The sequence below is a fragment of the Heliangelus exortis genome, chromosome 7 (assembly GCF_036169615.1).
Source record: "Heliangelus exortis chromosome 7, bHelExo1.hap1, whole genome shotgun sequence".
NCBI lineage: Eukaryota > Metazoa > Chordata > Aves > Apodiformes > Trochilidae > Heliangelus > Heliangelus exortis.
This window is the reverse complement of record NC_092428.1, coordinates 28,299,079-28,311,919: the sequence shown is the minus strand read 5'-3', so window position 1 is coordinate 28,311,919 and position 12,841 is coordinate 28,299,079. Positions and strand designations below refer to the sequence as shown.

The 12,841-nt window shown below is 41.1% G+C and overlaps 1 protein-coding gene across 4 annotated transcripts in view; it reads left to right on the top strand.

Moving 5' to 3' along the window:
* SHTN1 (shootin 1) overlaps positions 1–12,841 on the top strand; it is a 75,848-nt gene that overhangs the window by 47,078 nt on the left and 15,929 nt on the right. For 3 of the 4 annotated variants that reach the window (XM_071749506.1, XM_071749507.1, XM_071749505.1), the window contains 3 exons: positions 2,265–2,385; positions 2,798–2,981; positions 11,218–12,746. In XM_071749506.1, the coding sequence (XP_071605607.1) occupies positions 2,265–2,385; positions 2,798–2,981; positions 11,218–11,425 (513 nt within the window). In that variant the 3' untranslated portion in view covers positions 11,426–12,746. Of the gene's footprint in view, positions 1–2,264; positions 2,386–2,797; positions 2,982–11,217; positions 12,747–12,841 lie in introns of those variants that run through there. The other variant, XM_071749508.1, reaches the window with a different exon arrangement.

Below are 12,841 nucleotides of genomic sequence, written 5' to 3'. Positions count from 1 at the left end.
TTTGCTGCTGGTCTCTCTTTTGCTCATATAGTGCATTTCTTACTTAACTGCTTGTTTATTTTGCACAAGTGCTAAAATGCTATCTCAGTCAGAAGGAGCTGTAGTTCTTGCTCTCTGACCTCTCTGACCCTGAAGCTTTTAAAGCTGAAGTGCAGCTTTGGCACATCAGGTGAAATTTTGCCTTTGGAAGGTGAAAAGCAGTGAAGTTCTGCCCACATTGAAGCAAAATGCTTCACATCTGCTCCACAGAAGGTAAGGCTAATCATGCTAATCATTCTAATCATTCATGATAGAACCTAAACAGCCCTTACAGAAGTAACTTCAGTATTGTGTAGAGTGAAGCAAGAGAGCACAGCAAAGTGTAGCCACAGCCTGTGCTATGATTCAAAATTACGAGTGTGGCACCAATGATATTTTAAATTTATTGTTCTCCAGTCATGTGAAAGCAGGGGAAGAAATCATCTAGAGAGTCCCCAGACCTTAATGCTGAACTAATCAGAGAGAGACATAATTAAGTGTGGAGATAAATAGAAAAGCAATGAAATGCAACATAGATACTATGTCTTAAATGGAACTCTGTATGTTTCTGAACATGTGGTGTGCTGTTCAGAATCATTCAGGGCTAGACTCAACCATCCTGCTGAAGGTCCTTTCCTTCCCTAATAGCTCTTTTATTTCTGTGACTGTATCACTGACATCAGGGGAAACTTGATTATGTGCTTCAGAGGGAGCAGAAAGAAACCTCCAGTCACTGTACTTCTGTCTCTAGCTTGTTGCTTTTGAACCCTTCAGGATATTTGCAGTGTAAGACAAACTACATAAAATCCATTTCCAGTCTATTCTTGAGACCCATCATTATGCACAGTCAGACAACAAACATGGGGGTGGGGTGTGATGGAGTAAACATTTGTTGTTACTATGCTAATTATGCATTTCCTGGAGACCTCCATGTAATTGTTACAAGCAAAAACACAATTTTGTTCTGTAAATTGCAGAGTTTGAGTGACTCCATTGCTCAAGTTGCTTTTGTACATGTATGTTTGTACAGGTCTGGAGCATACTACTTATTAATAATGTACCTGCTCAGTCAGATTTCAAATAGCTGCCAAAGAAAATGTTTAACTTAGGGGTGGGGAGGTGAAGAATCTGAGTTACTTTGCTGGTATGTTGAAAAGTAGTACAGTTTTTGTAACTTGTGATGCCATTTCCTTTTGTCATTTGCTATTTCTGATCAGAAGTTATGTGCTTATCAACAAAAGATGTTAATAGTATGTTATTTTTGCTCTGGAAAAAAAAAGCTGTATGAGCCTGGCATGTTTTGGAAGACTGAATTAACAGGATTCCTGGGGGCTCCTAAAAATGGCAGGACTCAGAGGGAGAATGAAATAGCACATGGGGGCCCAAATTTTCAGTTGCATTATAAATATTTTGAGGAAGTTTTGCAGTCAAGTGGGTGCTGATCCAGTAACTGGCTGTTGTCAGCTAAGAAATGCATGCAGTGTGCACTATTTGCATGGCAAAATTCCTGTGGGAAACTTCGGGAGGTTTCAGGCTTTAATTAAAGCCTTCCCCCTCTGTCCTTCCCATTAAGAAAAGTGCTGCTGTGCTTCCAGCTTCACTGATGGAAAATACTAATCTTGGGATAAGGCAGTGATGACATGCAGGTTTATTTTATATGCATAAAAAGCTGTTTCAACTTGAGCTCTAATTCTCCATAAGAAAACCCATGAAGTGTGTGGACATTTGGTGATGTTTATGGCAGATCAGCTATACTATAGGCTATAACAACACACTGTAGTTCCAGTTAGTACATACTGACTTCTGCAGATGTGTCCACACCAGGATGCAGCAAAAAAGGGGAGTACTAACATAAAATGTACTGGAGCACTAAAATACGGATCTTGGGCTTTTTTTGCTAATAGGGGTTAATTGTGGGCATGGTATCAGCAGATTTTTAAGATTCTCTGAATGATAAGATGGAGGTAGCTGCCTGGCAGTTCCCTGTGAACATCAGTTTGTTCATTAGTGATCCAGAGCATCTTTCTTAAAGCTGGTATCAGCCTTTAATGTTTTAAGGGCAAAGGGAGGAGTGGTGAGCTGAGCCCCTGGTGCTCTCTGTTGTACCAGAGACATTGCTCTGCACCCTGATGTAGCACTGCAGTGCCTTTTCTGCAGTTTAAAAGCTTCTCACGTTGTGCATGTGGGATGTTTGGCAAAGCACAATATCTCCTCAGAGAGCTTTTCGTGCCTGCTTCTTGCCATAGGAAACGCTGAACAAATCCACGAGTTCCAGGAGCTTGAGGTCCCTTGAAACAGAGAGCAGTGAGACAGAGCTGGAACGAGTTCTGCGGCGCCGGAAAGTCACCACTGACCAGGACAGTGGTGGTAAGTGACAAGAATCCTTCATAGTCTTCTTCATTTCCCTGCACTAAATTACTCTTGAAGCTCTAATTTCCCCTCCAGACCTCTGTCGTTTCAGCCTTTATGGAGAACCCTGATTCTTCCTTCTTCACTGACTTGTTCCCTGTAGCACTTGTTGCTTTTCATCCCTGTTTTCTGCCTGTCTCAGGATATTCTGTGCACGTGGCCATAGATACACCAGTTCCTAGTGTCCTGCCTAAAGACCAGAGGCTGTTACTGGGGTTAATGGTCTAAACCAACTGTGAAAATATTTCTGAAAGAAATTCAAAATTCCCTTTTGATTTTTGCAGTTTGTTTGAATTCTACTGTGCATCCGTGTTGCTTCTAACCCAGTCAATCTAGATAACAGAAGCATTAAATTTTCTTTGGGTTTTAGGTCCCACTGGAACTCTGGCCACATCAGAATCAAAATCTCTGCCTGTGCTGGGTTCAGGAGCCAGTGCTGCACAAACAGCATTGAACAAGAAAGACCTGGAGACAGAATTCAGCTCCAAAGTCCCCGACTCAGGTCCTGTCTCCAGCCAGCCTAAGGGAGTCCTGGGCTCCAAGCTGACATTACAGTAAGTAGAATATGGATTCCTATATGTATTTTAATACCTTATCTGTTTAGCTGGTGCATTTTGAAAGTGATTTAACATCAGTTTTGGCTAACAGGATTAATGTAAAGTCTGCAGATGTTTACCACTGACTTCTGAAACGATTTGCAGTCTCACATGAGGGTAGAAATTCAGTTCTCTGTAATAAAGCTCTCTTCCTGTAGAATCTCTGAACAGTCTTCAAAAGAAAGTTCATCTTGGCTGCCAGAAAAACCCCTACCCCTAAACAAAGAATTGAATGTGTTTTCAAGGAATGGCAAGGTTTAGTTGAGGTTTTTTTCCATATCTGAAGAGGGAAGGTAGTTGTGTACTCCACTCTTGTTTTTTTTTAAAAAAAGGTAGTTCTAGCAATTCTTTGAAAAAACAGAATCATGTAAGTCATATTAGTCTGTAAGCAGGTGTGCAGGGCAGTTTCTGTTGGACTGAAATGAGTGCTAACTATTATTAAATATTTGTTGCTAAAAGCTCTGAATTACCTTAAAACCTCAATATTAAGATTCTTCAAAAAACCCCACCCCAAGCCCCCAGTTAGTTCTGCATTGGCACAGTCAGGCAGAGGAATCTTTCAGCAGACTGAGGAGCCCAGGTGCCAATTCAGCATCAAAGAGTTAAATCTGCTTTGTTTATTTCAGACAGATCCAGTGGAAGATTGGTTTGTTTTATAACAATACCAAGTTTCTTTTGAAATTAGGCTGTGCACTTGCTTCAGTTCTCTTGCCAGGTTGTTTGTCAGCATCACTTCAAGAAAAGAGAATAGATGAGATCAGCAGGATATGGTAATCGTGGCTAATTAAACCTCTGATTTCCTGTTCTATCAGTTACAAAATGCCACCAGTGCCTGTTCTAGCAGGTCCTCACTGCTTAGTTCAAAGGAGAAAGTCACGACAAATGAGCTGGAAATTCAGTTCATATCTATTTTTATGAACTGATATGTACTTCACTCTCCCACAGGTACTTTTATTGTTTATTTTTGAATGGATAAAGAGCCCAATTTCCTTTTGTGCCTACAGTTTTATTTAATTCACAATGAGTTTTAAAAACTGAATGTCTTTTCCAATCATATGTATTTTCCCCTTTAATTTCATTTAAGTATCCTTAAAAGAAAGCTGATCTTCATTTTAATTTAGTCAGAAAGATGAATATCTGTTCAGCAGTCAATTTGACATGAATAATGCCATTGCATTTTCTTGAACTCCTACCCTGACAGAAAGGTGAGGCTGTTCCTGAAAAATATTGTTTGTAGTTCATGGATTTCTACAGTTTTGAACCAATAACCTTCATCAGAAAATACAGCAACTCCTACCACCTTTTGTCTATCTTTTATTCCACCAAACTAAGTGAAAATTGCATTTACAAGAAAGGAAATGAAGTAATTGCAGGCCCCAAGGTCTTGCAGAATGTGTGGTGAATTGACAGTGAAAAGGATCTTCTGTTGACAGTCACAGTTGTTATGTGTACTAAAAGCATATATGAAGCTCAATTTATTTCTCAGCTTGCCTATTCAGTGACAACCTAAAAGACACACTTCACTTTAATTTATCTGTTTAAAGCATTAAAACAAATGTGGTGGGCCAGATTCCTGAGTGCTGCAGGGCTTCTTTGCACCAAGTCACTGGTGTAAACCTGCTCAGTTGGAAAGGCTCATTACTGAGGGTGATTTTCCAGCAAAAGAGAGGGTGCTGGGGCTCTCACACTCCTCTGCTGCGGGGCTGGCAGGGCAGAGCAGAAACAAACCAGATGCTTCATACCACATTGAAGTGCAATTATTTTTCTTTGCCTCCTGAGTGCTGTTTGCAGCAAGGGTTATTTGAAGCAGCCTTCAGACTCCAAGGTGTGTAAACGCTGTTCTGAAACAGGCTTCATTTGAAGCAGCCACCAAAAGGAAGTTCATTTGTCTAACATGCCTGATGTCTCAGGTTTTTTATTAGGCATTTTTCTGGGCTTCCCTGGGTACATCTATCCTAGCAGTTCAGTTTGGATCAGCAGACCACTTCTGAAGCAAGTCTCCCAGTTATTCTATGCTTTGATTTGTGTCATGGAGTGGTCTTAGTGCATAAACTGGATCCTTGGATTCATTGGATGAGTGAAACTAAACCAGAAGACATAATCCAGCCTTTAATGCCTGGTCCAGGGTCACACAAGAGCCAGTTCAGTAAATAAAACCCCTGAAAAATATGTTTTGAGGACATTGGTGTGGAGCACAGGCTGCTCCAGTTGCACCATGTCACCTCCTAAAGCAGACTATGTTAATTAAACAAACTCTGCTGCTTTGACCAAGTACCCAAAATGTGCCCAAGACACACAAAAGATTTATTGTGGCTCCCCTTCCTCCTACCTGAGGTAAGAGGATGCAGCTGTCTCATCATTTGCAATTCCTTGAAATCTTGACAAAGGTGTGACCTGCTTCAGCTGTTTGTGTCAGCTCATCAAACCTTTCATAGCCCAGTAGAGGACTGCATGGCTCATAATTACCAGGAGTCCCTTGCAGTGCAGTGTTTATTTTTTTTTCTGCACCTATATTTTACTGTAGAGCTTCTTACAGAAAACCTCAGAGACAGCTGTGCACGAGATGCTTCTCTTTGCTGCACCATCCATTTACTCAGGTTTGTAATCAGAAGGAGGAGGTAATGCAAACATTTGAATGCAAACAGCCCTATGCATCCTTCTTTATTCATGCTGAGTAAAAAGTTGAGCTCACATGTTCAGTGGAGAAGGGAGGTCAGGTCTGGAAAACATATCTCTGAACAATACCTAGACAAAAGTCAGCTTATTGAGTAAAATCCTGGATACTACCCAGGTCAGGGACAGTCTAACCTGAATACTGACAAGGTAAGGAATTTTCAGCCTTTGGTTGAAGTAGGATTTGTAATCTGGTTATTCAGATGGTTAAGTGTTACCAAAGCTTTGGCCTCCAGCTGCATCAGCTGAGCCACTGGTGTGAGGTGTCAAAGGAGGGGTTATGGAAAAAGGGCTGAAACATCAGTAGATAGGGGTCGATTCTCAAATGTCCCTGTAACCAAACTGAGTGATGACAGCTCAGAGAGATGAATTCAGAAGAAAAATTTGTGTTTCAGACCACTAGGTGAGGTGTTGTTTCAGTGCAGGGGAATGTTAGGAAAAAGGTCCAAAGCCCTTGAGCAGATGATTTGGAATGTGTGAAGTTTCAGTGAGGTGGCAGTGAGGGGGAAGACATGAATGATGTCTTGAAATTGAGGCTTTACCTCGGTATTCAGGTAACTTCCTCTGCAAATCTCTTCCCAAATGCTTAACCCAGCATGAGTGTAATTCTGCAACAATTGCTTACAAGAGATTAGGTGACAATTTGGTTCCCTTGGGAGCAAAGAGAGTTCCCCTGACTCCCTGTGGTGTGCAGACACAGAAGGGAAAGGTGTGTCTGGCTCTGCCCATCGTTTTTTTGGTGTTTTGTTTTTTTCCCCAGCACTTTGTAAACACTTTGTTTCTGAGCAGCAGAGTTCTCTGCTAACAGAGTGAACCACAAAGAGGGTTAGTCTTAATCTGATGATTTTATACAATTAAAGGATTTGTCCTCCTTCTCCTGGCTGTAATCTTAGTACCCCTGAATCATCTACCAGCTCTGCAGGAACCAGCTCAGCCCCAGCTAGACAGAACAGCAAAGGTTTTCCAGTGCAGCTTGAACATGGGCAATTTAGTTTGAACAACAAATGAGGAAAACAAGGGAATGCTCTGGAAGTTTGAGGTGTCCTCAATTTAAATTTTTTTTTAAAGTTGCTGTCATACATTTTTCCTAGACTGCCCTTTTTGTGCACGCTCTCAGAGCAGGTAGAAGCTCTCCAAGATTCTTCATTCAAATATTTTGCCAATCTTTTTGAGCATTTTCAAAAAAGCACCTAAAAATGGGAACTATTTCCATACTAGAGATTGTCTGCAGTTCTATTCTGCTTGCTACAATGTTGATGGCCTTTCTACTCATCTGTATTTAGCAGAGGCAGTTCCTGGGATGGAGGAGGTTTCTTGGGCTTCTTTCAGAGATGTCTGGTGTTACATAGTAGTACTGGTACTGTCATGTGAGGGAACCCAGAGACTAATTCTTTATCATCTCTCTTTGTATTCCCTGTAATTTCCTTTTTACAAATACTATAGTGTGATGGATTTTTTTTTTAGTGTTCATCAAAGTCTTTCAAGACTTGGAATTGATGTATTTTTTACTACTCTTTAGTATTAACCTTTGGTCCTGCCTTTTGTATTCCCCAGCCTTCTTAAAACTTCTGAAATATGTAACCAACATATCCGTGGCTGTTGTTTTCAAGTTTTTGGACTGAGGATAAAATTGACTCAGCTTTTTTGGTCTGGCATGCAACAAGAGGGGCCATGGTGACCCTGCTGGGCTGAGCCCCACTGTTCTGTATGGGCTGACACCATGGTCAGTCTGGGTCTGAGGCAGGAGAGATGAGGACACAATAACTGGAGTAAGAGCACAAGTGATACTTGTCCTCAGTTATGGGAATCTTGTAGGAAAATGGGAATGCTGGGCTCAGGGCAGGTAGTAGCCAGGCAAATAATTTGTAATCAGCATGGTTTGTAAGGGTTAGGAAGAAGCAACTGGTGGTGAACACCTCTCAGATTGGCTTAATGCTTCACATCCCATCTTCTGGGGAGTCAGGAATAGTGCCAGTGGAATTGTGTGGAGGGTTTGAAAGCAGTTTTGCTTTGAAGAGCAATGACAGCTATTTCAGTGTCCTAGGTCAGGGAGTTTACAGGGTGAAGTCTGCTCATCTAGTGTCATGTTAAGTGTTGGCTTTTGGAGCACAAATGACTTCATTCATACCAGCTCAGATTCCAGGCAGGATATCTACATGGAGCCTCCCATGCTTACACTCTGTCCTTGCAAAACATGTCTTTGCTGGAATAGATTTTTACCAGTGTTTCCTAAGTATGCTGTAAATCCCATGGATTTTTCTCACAGTGTTTTCCTTGAGTGGTTTCCCTCAGCCTTCTGCTTTTGCATCTTGTTAGGAAATCAGATGGGACTCCATCCAATGAAGTTTTCTGTGATATTTACATGGAATTCTGGTTTCTAATGGAAAAATTACAGCGATACCATGGATAGAGCACCAAGCAAGGTTAAATGTAATACCAAGGTTATAAAACTTGGAAATGAAGAAAATCCAAGTCTCAGCTGTCCTTTTGTACTCCTATAGTAAATCATTTACAAAGGGAGTAGTGGTGCTAGTTCACAAACAGCCCATCAGGCCTAACCCTTTATTTTCTCATCTTCTGTAGTTTCTGGAGATATATACATGGACTATATTGCTTTTGTTACTATTCCACCAGTGCTCTGTGGGGCTTTGGGTAGCCCATACAAATAATCTAAAATGCATTTATCATCTAAATCTGGACCACAGATCAGTCTGGATATCATGGTACAGATTTAATGTGTTTACTCATAAAAATACATGCAGACTTCTGAACAGTTATGGAGGAATGAGTACAGTAGAGGTAGGTTCTCAATTTCTGGCTTAAAATATACTGTTGGACAAGTAACAAGAATACTGATAGCAACATTAGCAATCTTAATGAAGGGAGAGCTTTGCATAGAGCTAAATGAAAATACCTTGGCTGGACAAATTTGTAGTTGTTAAAAAATGTGGCTAACTATACCTCTACTAATTGCTTTTCTCAGCTTTATTGCTAGCAGTAAAACCTGGGGTTTTTTGTTTGTAGTTCGTTGGTGGTTTGTTTTTTTTTTTTAAGGAAGGACCAGAATTATCTTTATTTTTGCACTGAAACTTTATTGTGCCTGTATTCTGCTGGTGACAAACTATAGAAAATGAGCTCTGAATACCTGATAAGTAGGGTTAATAATTTTTAGCAATACCTCAGCTGTAGCAGCAGCACTGTCAGGCTGGTGCTGCAACAGTGTAAAGGATTCAAAGAAGGGAACGGGAGTACAAGGAAGTCTGAATAGTAATTTTTATTTTTATGCTTGAAACACTGATTTAATCACTGGTTTTCTCCATTAAACTTCTTTATATCGACGTCTTTCATTTTACTGTCTTTTGAAAGTGGTAAATATGATTGCCATTTTATCCATTTTTGTTATAAATGAAACAGGCTTCAGAGCATTTGGCTGTGCATCAGTTGTTGGAATGCTGCCATACACTAATGCAGACTCCCCACTGTGAGCCCAGTGAAGAATTATACTTTGATTCACCAGATTGTATTAAATAGTCCAGCTGTTGGGATTTGAAAGATAGTTACCTCCAAAGTGAAATAAAAATGAACTTGGCATTTATGGCTTTGACCATTTTTATAGTGTTGGGCAATCAGCTTTTCAGAGGTAGCACTTTTAAAAATAACCCTCTTCTGGTTACACTGCTTTAAAAAGTTTAATTTGCAGTAACATTGAAAATACCCCACCTTGTATTTTCTGGAATGATTGGCAACTTTTGCATAAAATAAGCATTATTTTCTGTATGAAATCACTTGCTTCTGATGATAATCAAATGAGTCTGAAACTGTATCTATTAGCACCAATTTCTGCATTAATTAACTTATGCTGAAGTTCTAATGTTAGAGACAATTCTCGTAATTAAAGCTTGAACATGGAATTTTATTTGCTGTATCCAGTGCTTGGATAGCAAGCTGAGTAAATTCTTCCTGAAATGAGAAGTGCAGGGACTGTTGTTTCTGTGATCACTCATTTGTTTTAACCTCTACATTTACTCTCTCCCCATCAGGTGGGAGCCAGTACATTCTCCACCCCATGTTCTAATTGTTGAGTGGGGTGACCTCTTTTTTTTCTTTGTCATTTTCTTCAGGACAAAGACTGTCACAATAAAGGGTGGTTCCCAGCAGATGGATCCAGTAGCTGAATTTCTTTCTCTCTCCTCCAGTTGATTCTTTTTCCTTTCAAGGGTGTTATCTTGGCAGTATGGAATGTCACTTCCTATGAATAAGTGTGAAAAATTAAAAAATAATAAAGAAATAGATAATAAAAAGATAAAGAAAAGGCTCTGGAGGAGCAGAGAGCATTCAGCAGCTCTCTAGTTAGGCTTCCAGGGAGAGCAGAGCCCCCACTCACTGGTGCCTGGAGACCCCTCCTGCGCTCAGGTGTTCTCCACGTGTCCACTTTGGACGTCTGTGCCGTGTCCCCACTGCTGTGTAAGGCCCTGCCTAAAGGTGAGAAAGCAGAGCCGGGTGCCCTCTGTAAGCACTCCTGGTACCTGCACCTCATGCCAGGAGGTTCTGGGGAGCCCGTGGAGGGGTCCAACTCCCCAGGTTACGGTGCCGCGGGAAAGGCGTCCACCGCTTGCTGGAGTCCTGCTTTCCCCCTCTTTGCCTCCTCCTCTGCGTTCCAGCTAACCTAAGGATTTGCCTGCACGTTTTCAACCCTGGTACAAAGCTTTTTTAATATCAGGAGGTGCTTTTAGTGTTCATAGCGTGATGCCAGCCTCAGCAAATAACCCCGGGGCCTCTGACCTTGCCTCCCTCTCTCCTCGCTCCAAGGGTTTTTTATCCCCGGGAATCCCCGCGCGGCAGCGGCAGAGCCGTAACCCGGTGTCTGCAGCACAGGCTGCAGGTCTGGTGCCCTCTGGGTTTCAGCAGATCCAGTAAAATTCAGAAAAATTAAGAAACCGTCTGCACTTGCTCCCAGTGAGACCACGAGCAGCCTGTTGGTCCCCAGCCCCAGGGGAAAATCTGGTCGCAGTGCTGCTGCATCCCTATCGGAGGGTGGAGTGTGGCACGGGGCAAGTCCTGGAAAAGCTGCTCTGGGATGCAGGTGTGGAGGAGCAGCCATGTGTAGGGCTGACAGGAACCACGAGTGTTTTCTCTGGGTGCAAATTTTCTATTGGACATGGGGGAACCACATCCAGCTCCAAGATGAGCAGAGAGCAAATAAATTCTTCAGACCTTAACCTGGTTCATCGATAGTTTAAGGATTTTGTCAGTGTTTTATACGTTTGGTTTTCCTTGTATCAGTTTTCCATGGCTATAGCTTAACCAGTGATTCAGGAGGAGCAATGTGATTGTTGCATTTAATGCACTACTATGTGTACATGACAGCTGTTCAATCTGTAAATCCATTTACTGTTTTGGTAGATCTGTCCTGGTGATACATGCTACTAATAATACAGATGTTTCTCTGTGTATTTATGTTTTTTCTCCTAAAAATATAGACTTTTATCTATATTCATCTATTTATTATTTTTTCCTTTAGATCAACGAGTCATACAGAACTTACAAGAAAAGCTTCTAGAAATGAAAAAGAGACAGATTCTGTTGTAGTTTTAGATCCTGTTTCCGCCAGAGGGGATCAGAAGTCTGAAAACACACTGAATCAAAACAAAGTGAAAGAAAAAAGCAAGCCGGTCCATAAAGAAACTAATGCTGAGAAAATGAAAGAAACAGACAGTTCTAACTGTTAATTGTTATTCTGAAAGGCTGTAACTTTTAGGACTCATTATCTGGACATGTAAAATGCTTTGGTGTGTTACTAGGGGCTGCTGTCTGTACTCCAAACCGTTTTCAGTAATAGAGATGGAAATGGTCTTTTTATGCAGTTTTGTTACATGCATTAAAGTGGTTTTTGACTGTGTCTCACTCAAAACCCTTTTCCCATTTTAATTTTGCAGGTACGGTTATTATTTTCTTAGATATTGTCAATTACTTCTTCTTTAAAACTATTTCAAAAAGCTTTTTTAATTACTCTCTGGAGTAATCTCTCCCTTGCATCTCTCTGGAATGAGATGGGTTGGGTTAGACCCTATAAAGGTGATTGCACACACATCAGCTTTAAAATGGGGGTATTACTCATAATTAGAAAATCAGGTTTTCAACCCATTGCTTTTAAAAGTATTTTGAGATCTACTTAAACCAAGATCGTGTAGGTCTCCTTACTGCTGTCTCCTCACGCTCTCTTGTGTGGACGTGAAAAGCACAAGTGTAACACTTGTATCTCAGATTCCCTGCTGGACAGTGAGCCCAAAGACTGAAAAGCAGAGGCAGGGCAGGATGTTGTTTTGGCACAAAGAATTCTGGCTTTGGTTCTCAATACCAAAAGTTTGTGGGTTAGATTGGTGCTCTCACTTGGATGGAGAGCTTTTCAAAAGAGTTGTTGTTCTCTCCTGGTTTGGTTTTGGTTTTTTTTTTTTTCCAGTGTTAAAGTTGGGAACTGTTACAACTGCAGCCTGCGTTTACTGCCACAAAAAAACCCCAAAACAACACCTTATCCTAGGTTCCTGTGAGTAGGAACTGCATCTGGGAATCACTTATCCTCGGATAGCAACTTATTTGGAATCAGTATTTTGAGAACTGCCAGCTGAAAGCTCGCAGCACTGACAAAGCCTTGGAGCCTGGTACATTCTGGTGGAATTAATTTCTTTATTAGGTGACACTTTAGATGTCTCTACTTGAGGGCACAAATCCCAGTTCCCCTCAGCCCCTATCTCCCCTGAAGGCAGAGAGAAAAGCACATCAGTGATTCACTTCACTGCCAGTTCACATTCCATTGTAGCCCCTTTTTAACTTCAACCCAATATCTCATTCTTTTATAATGAACAAATGTAATCAGGGATTTACCTAAAGGTGGGGGGAAATGGGCTGGTCAAGTACTTGAATGCACTTGGGTTATTTTTTATTTAATGATTTGAAACAGTGATGCTATTGGAGGATGAATGTTCTGAGTTTGTTGGTTTGGCTCTGCATGCAACTTTCTGGTGCTCTTCCTAAAAATAAAATTATAGCAACGAGTGTGGTAGTTTCACATCTCTTGGTGGTTTTTGCATGTTTGCTAAGGAAATCTTGGACTTGGTCCAATTACTGAACTAAATATTCCTAAACCT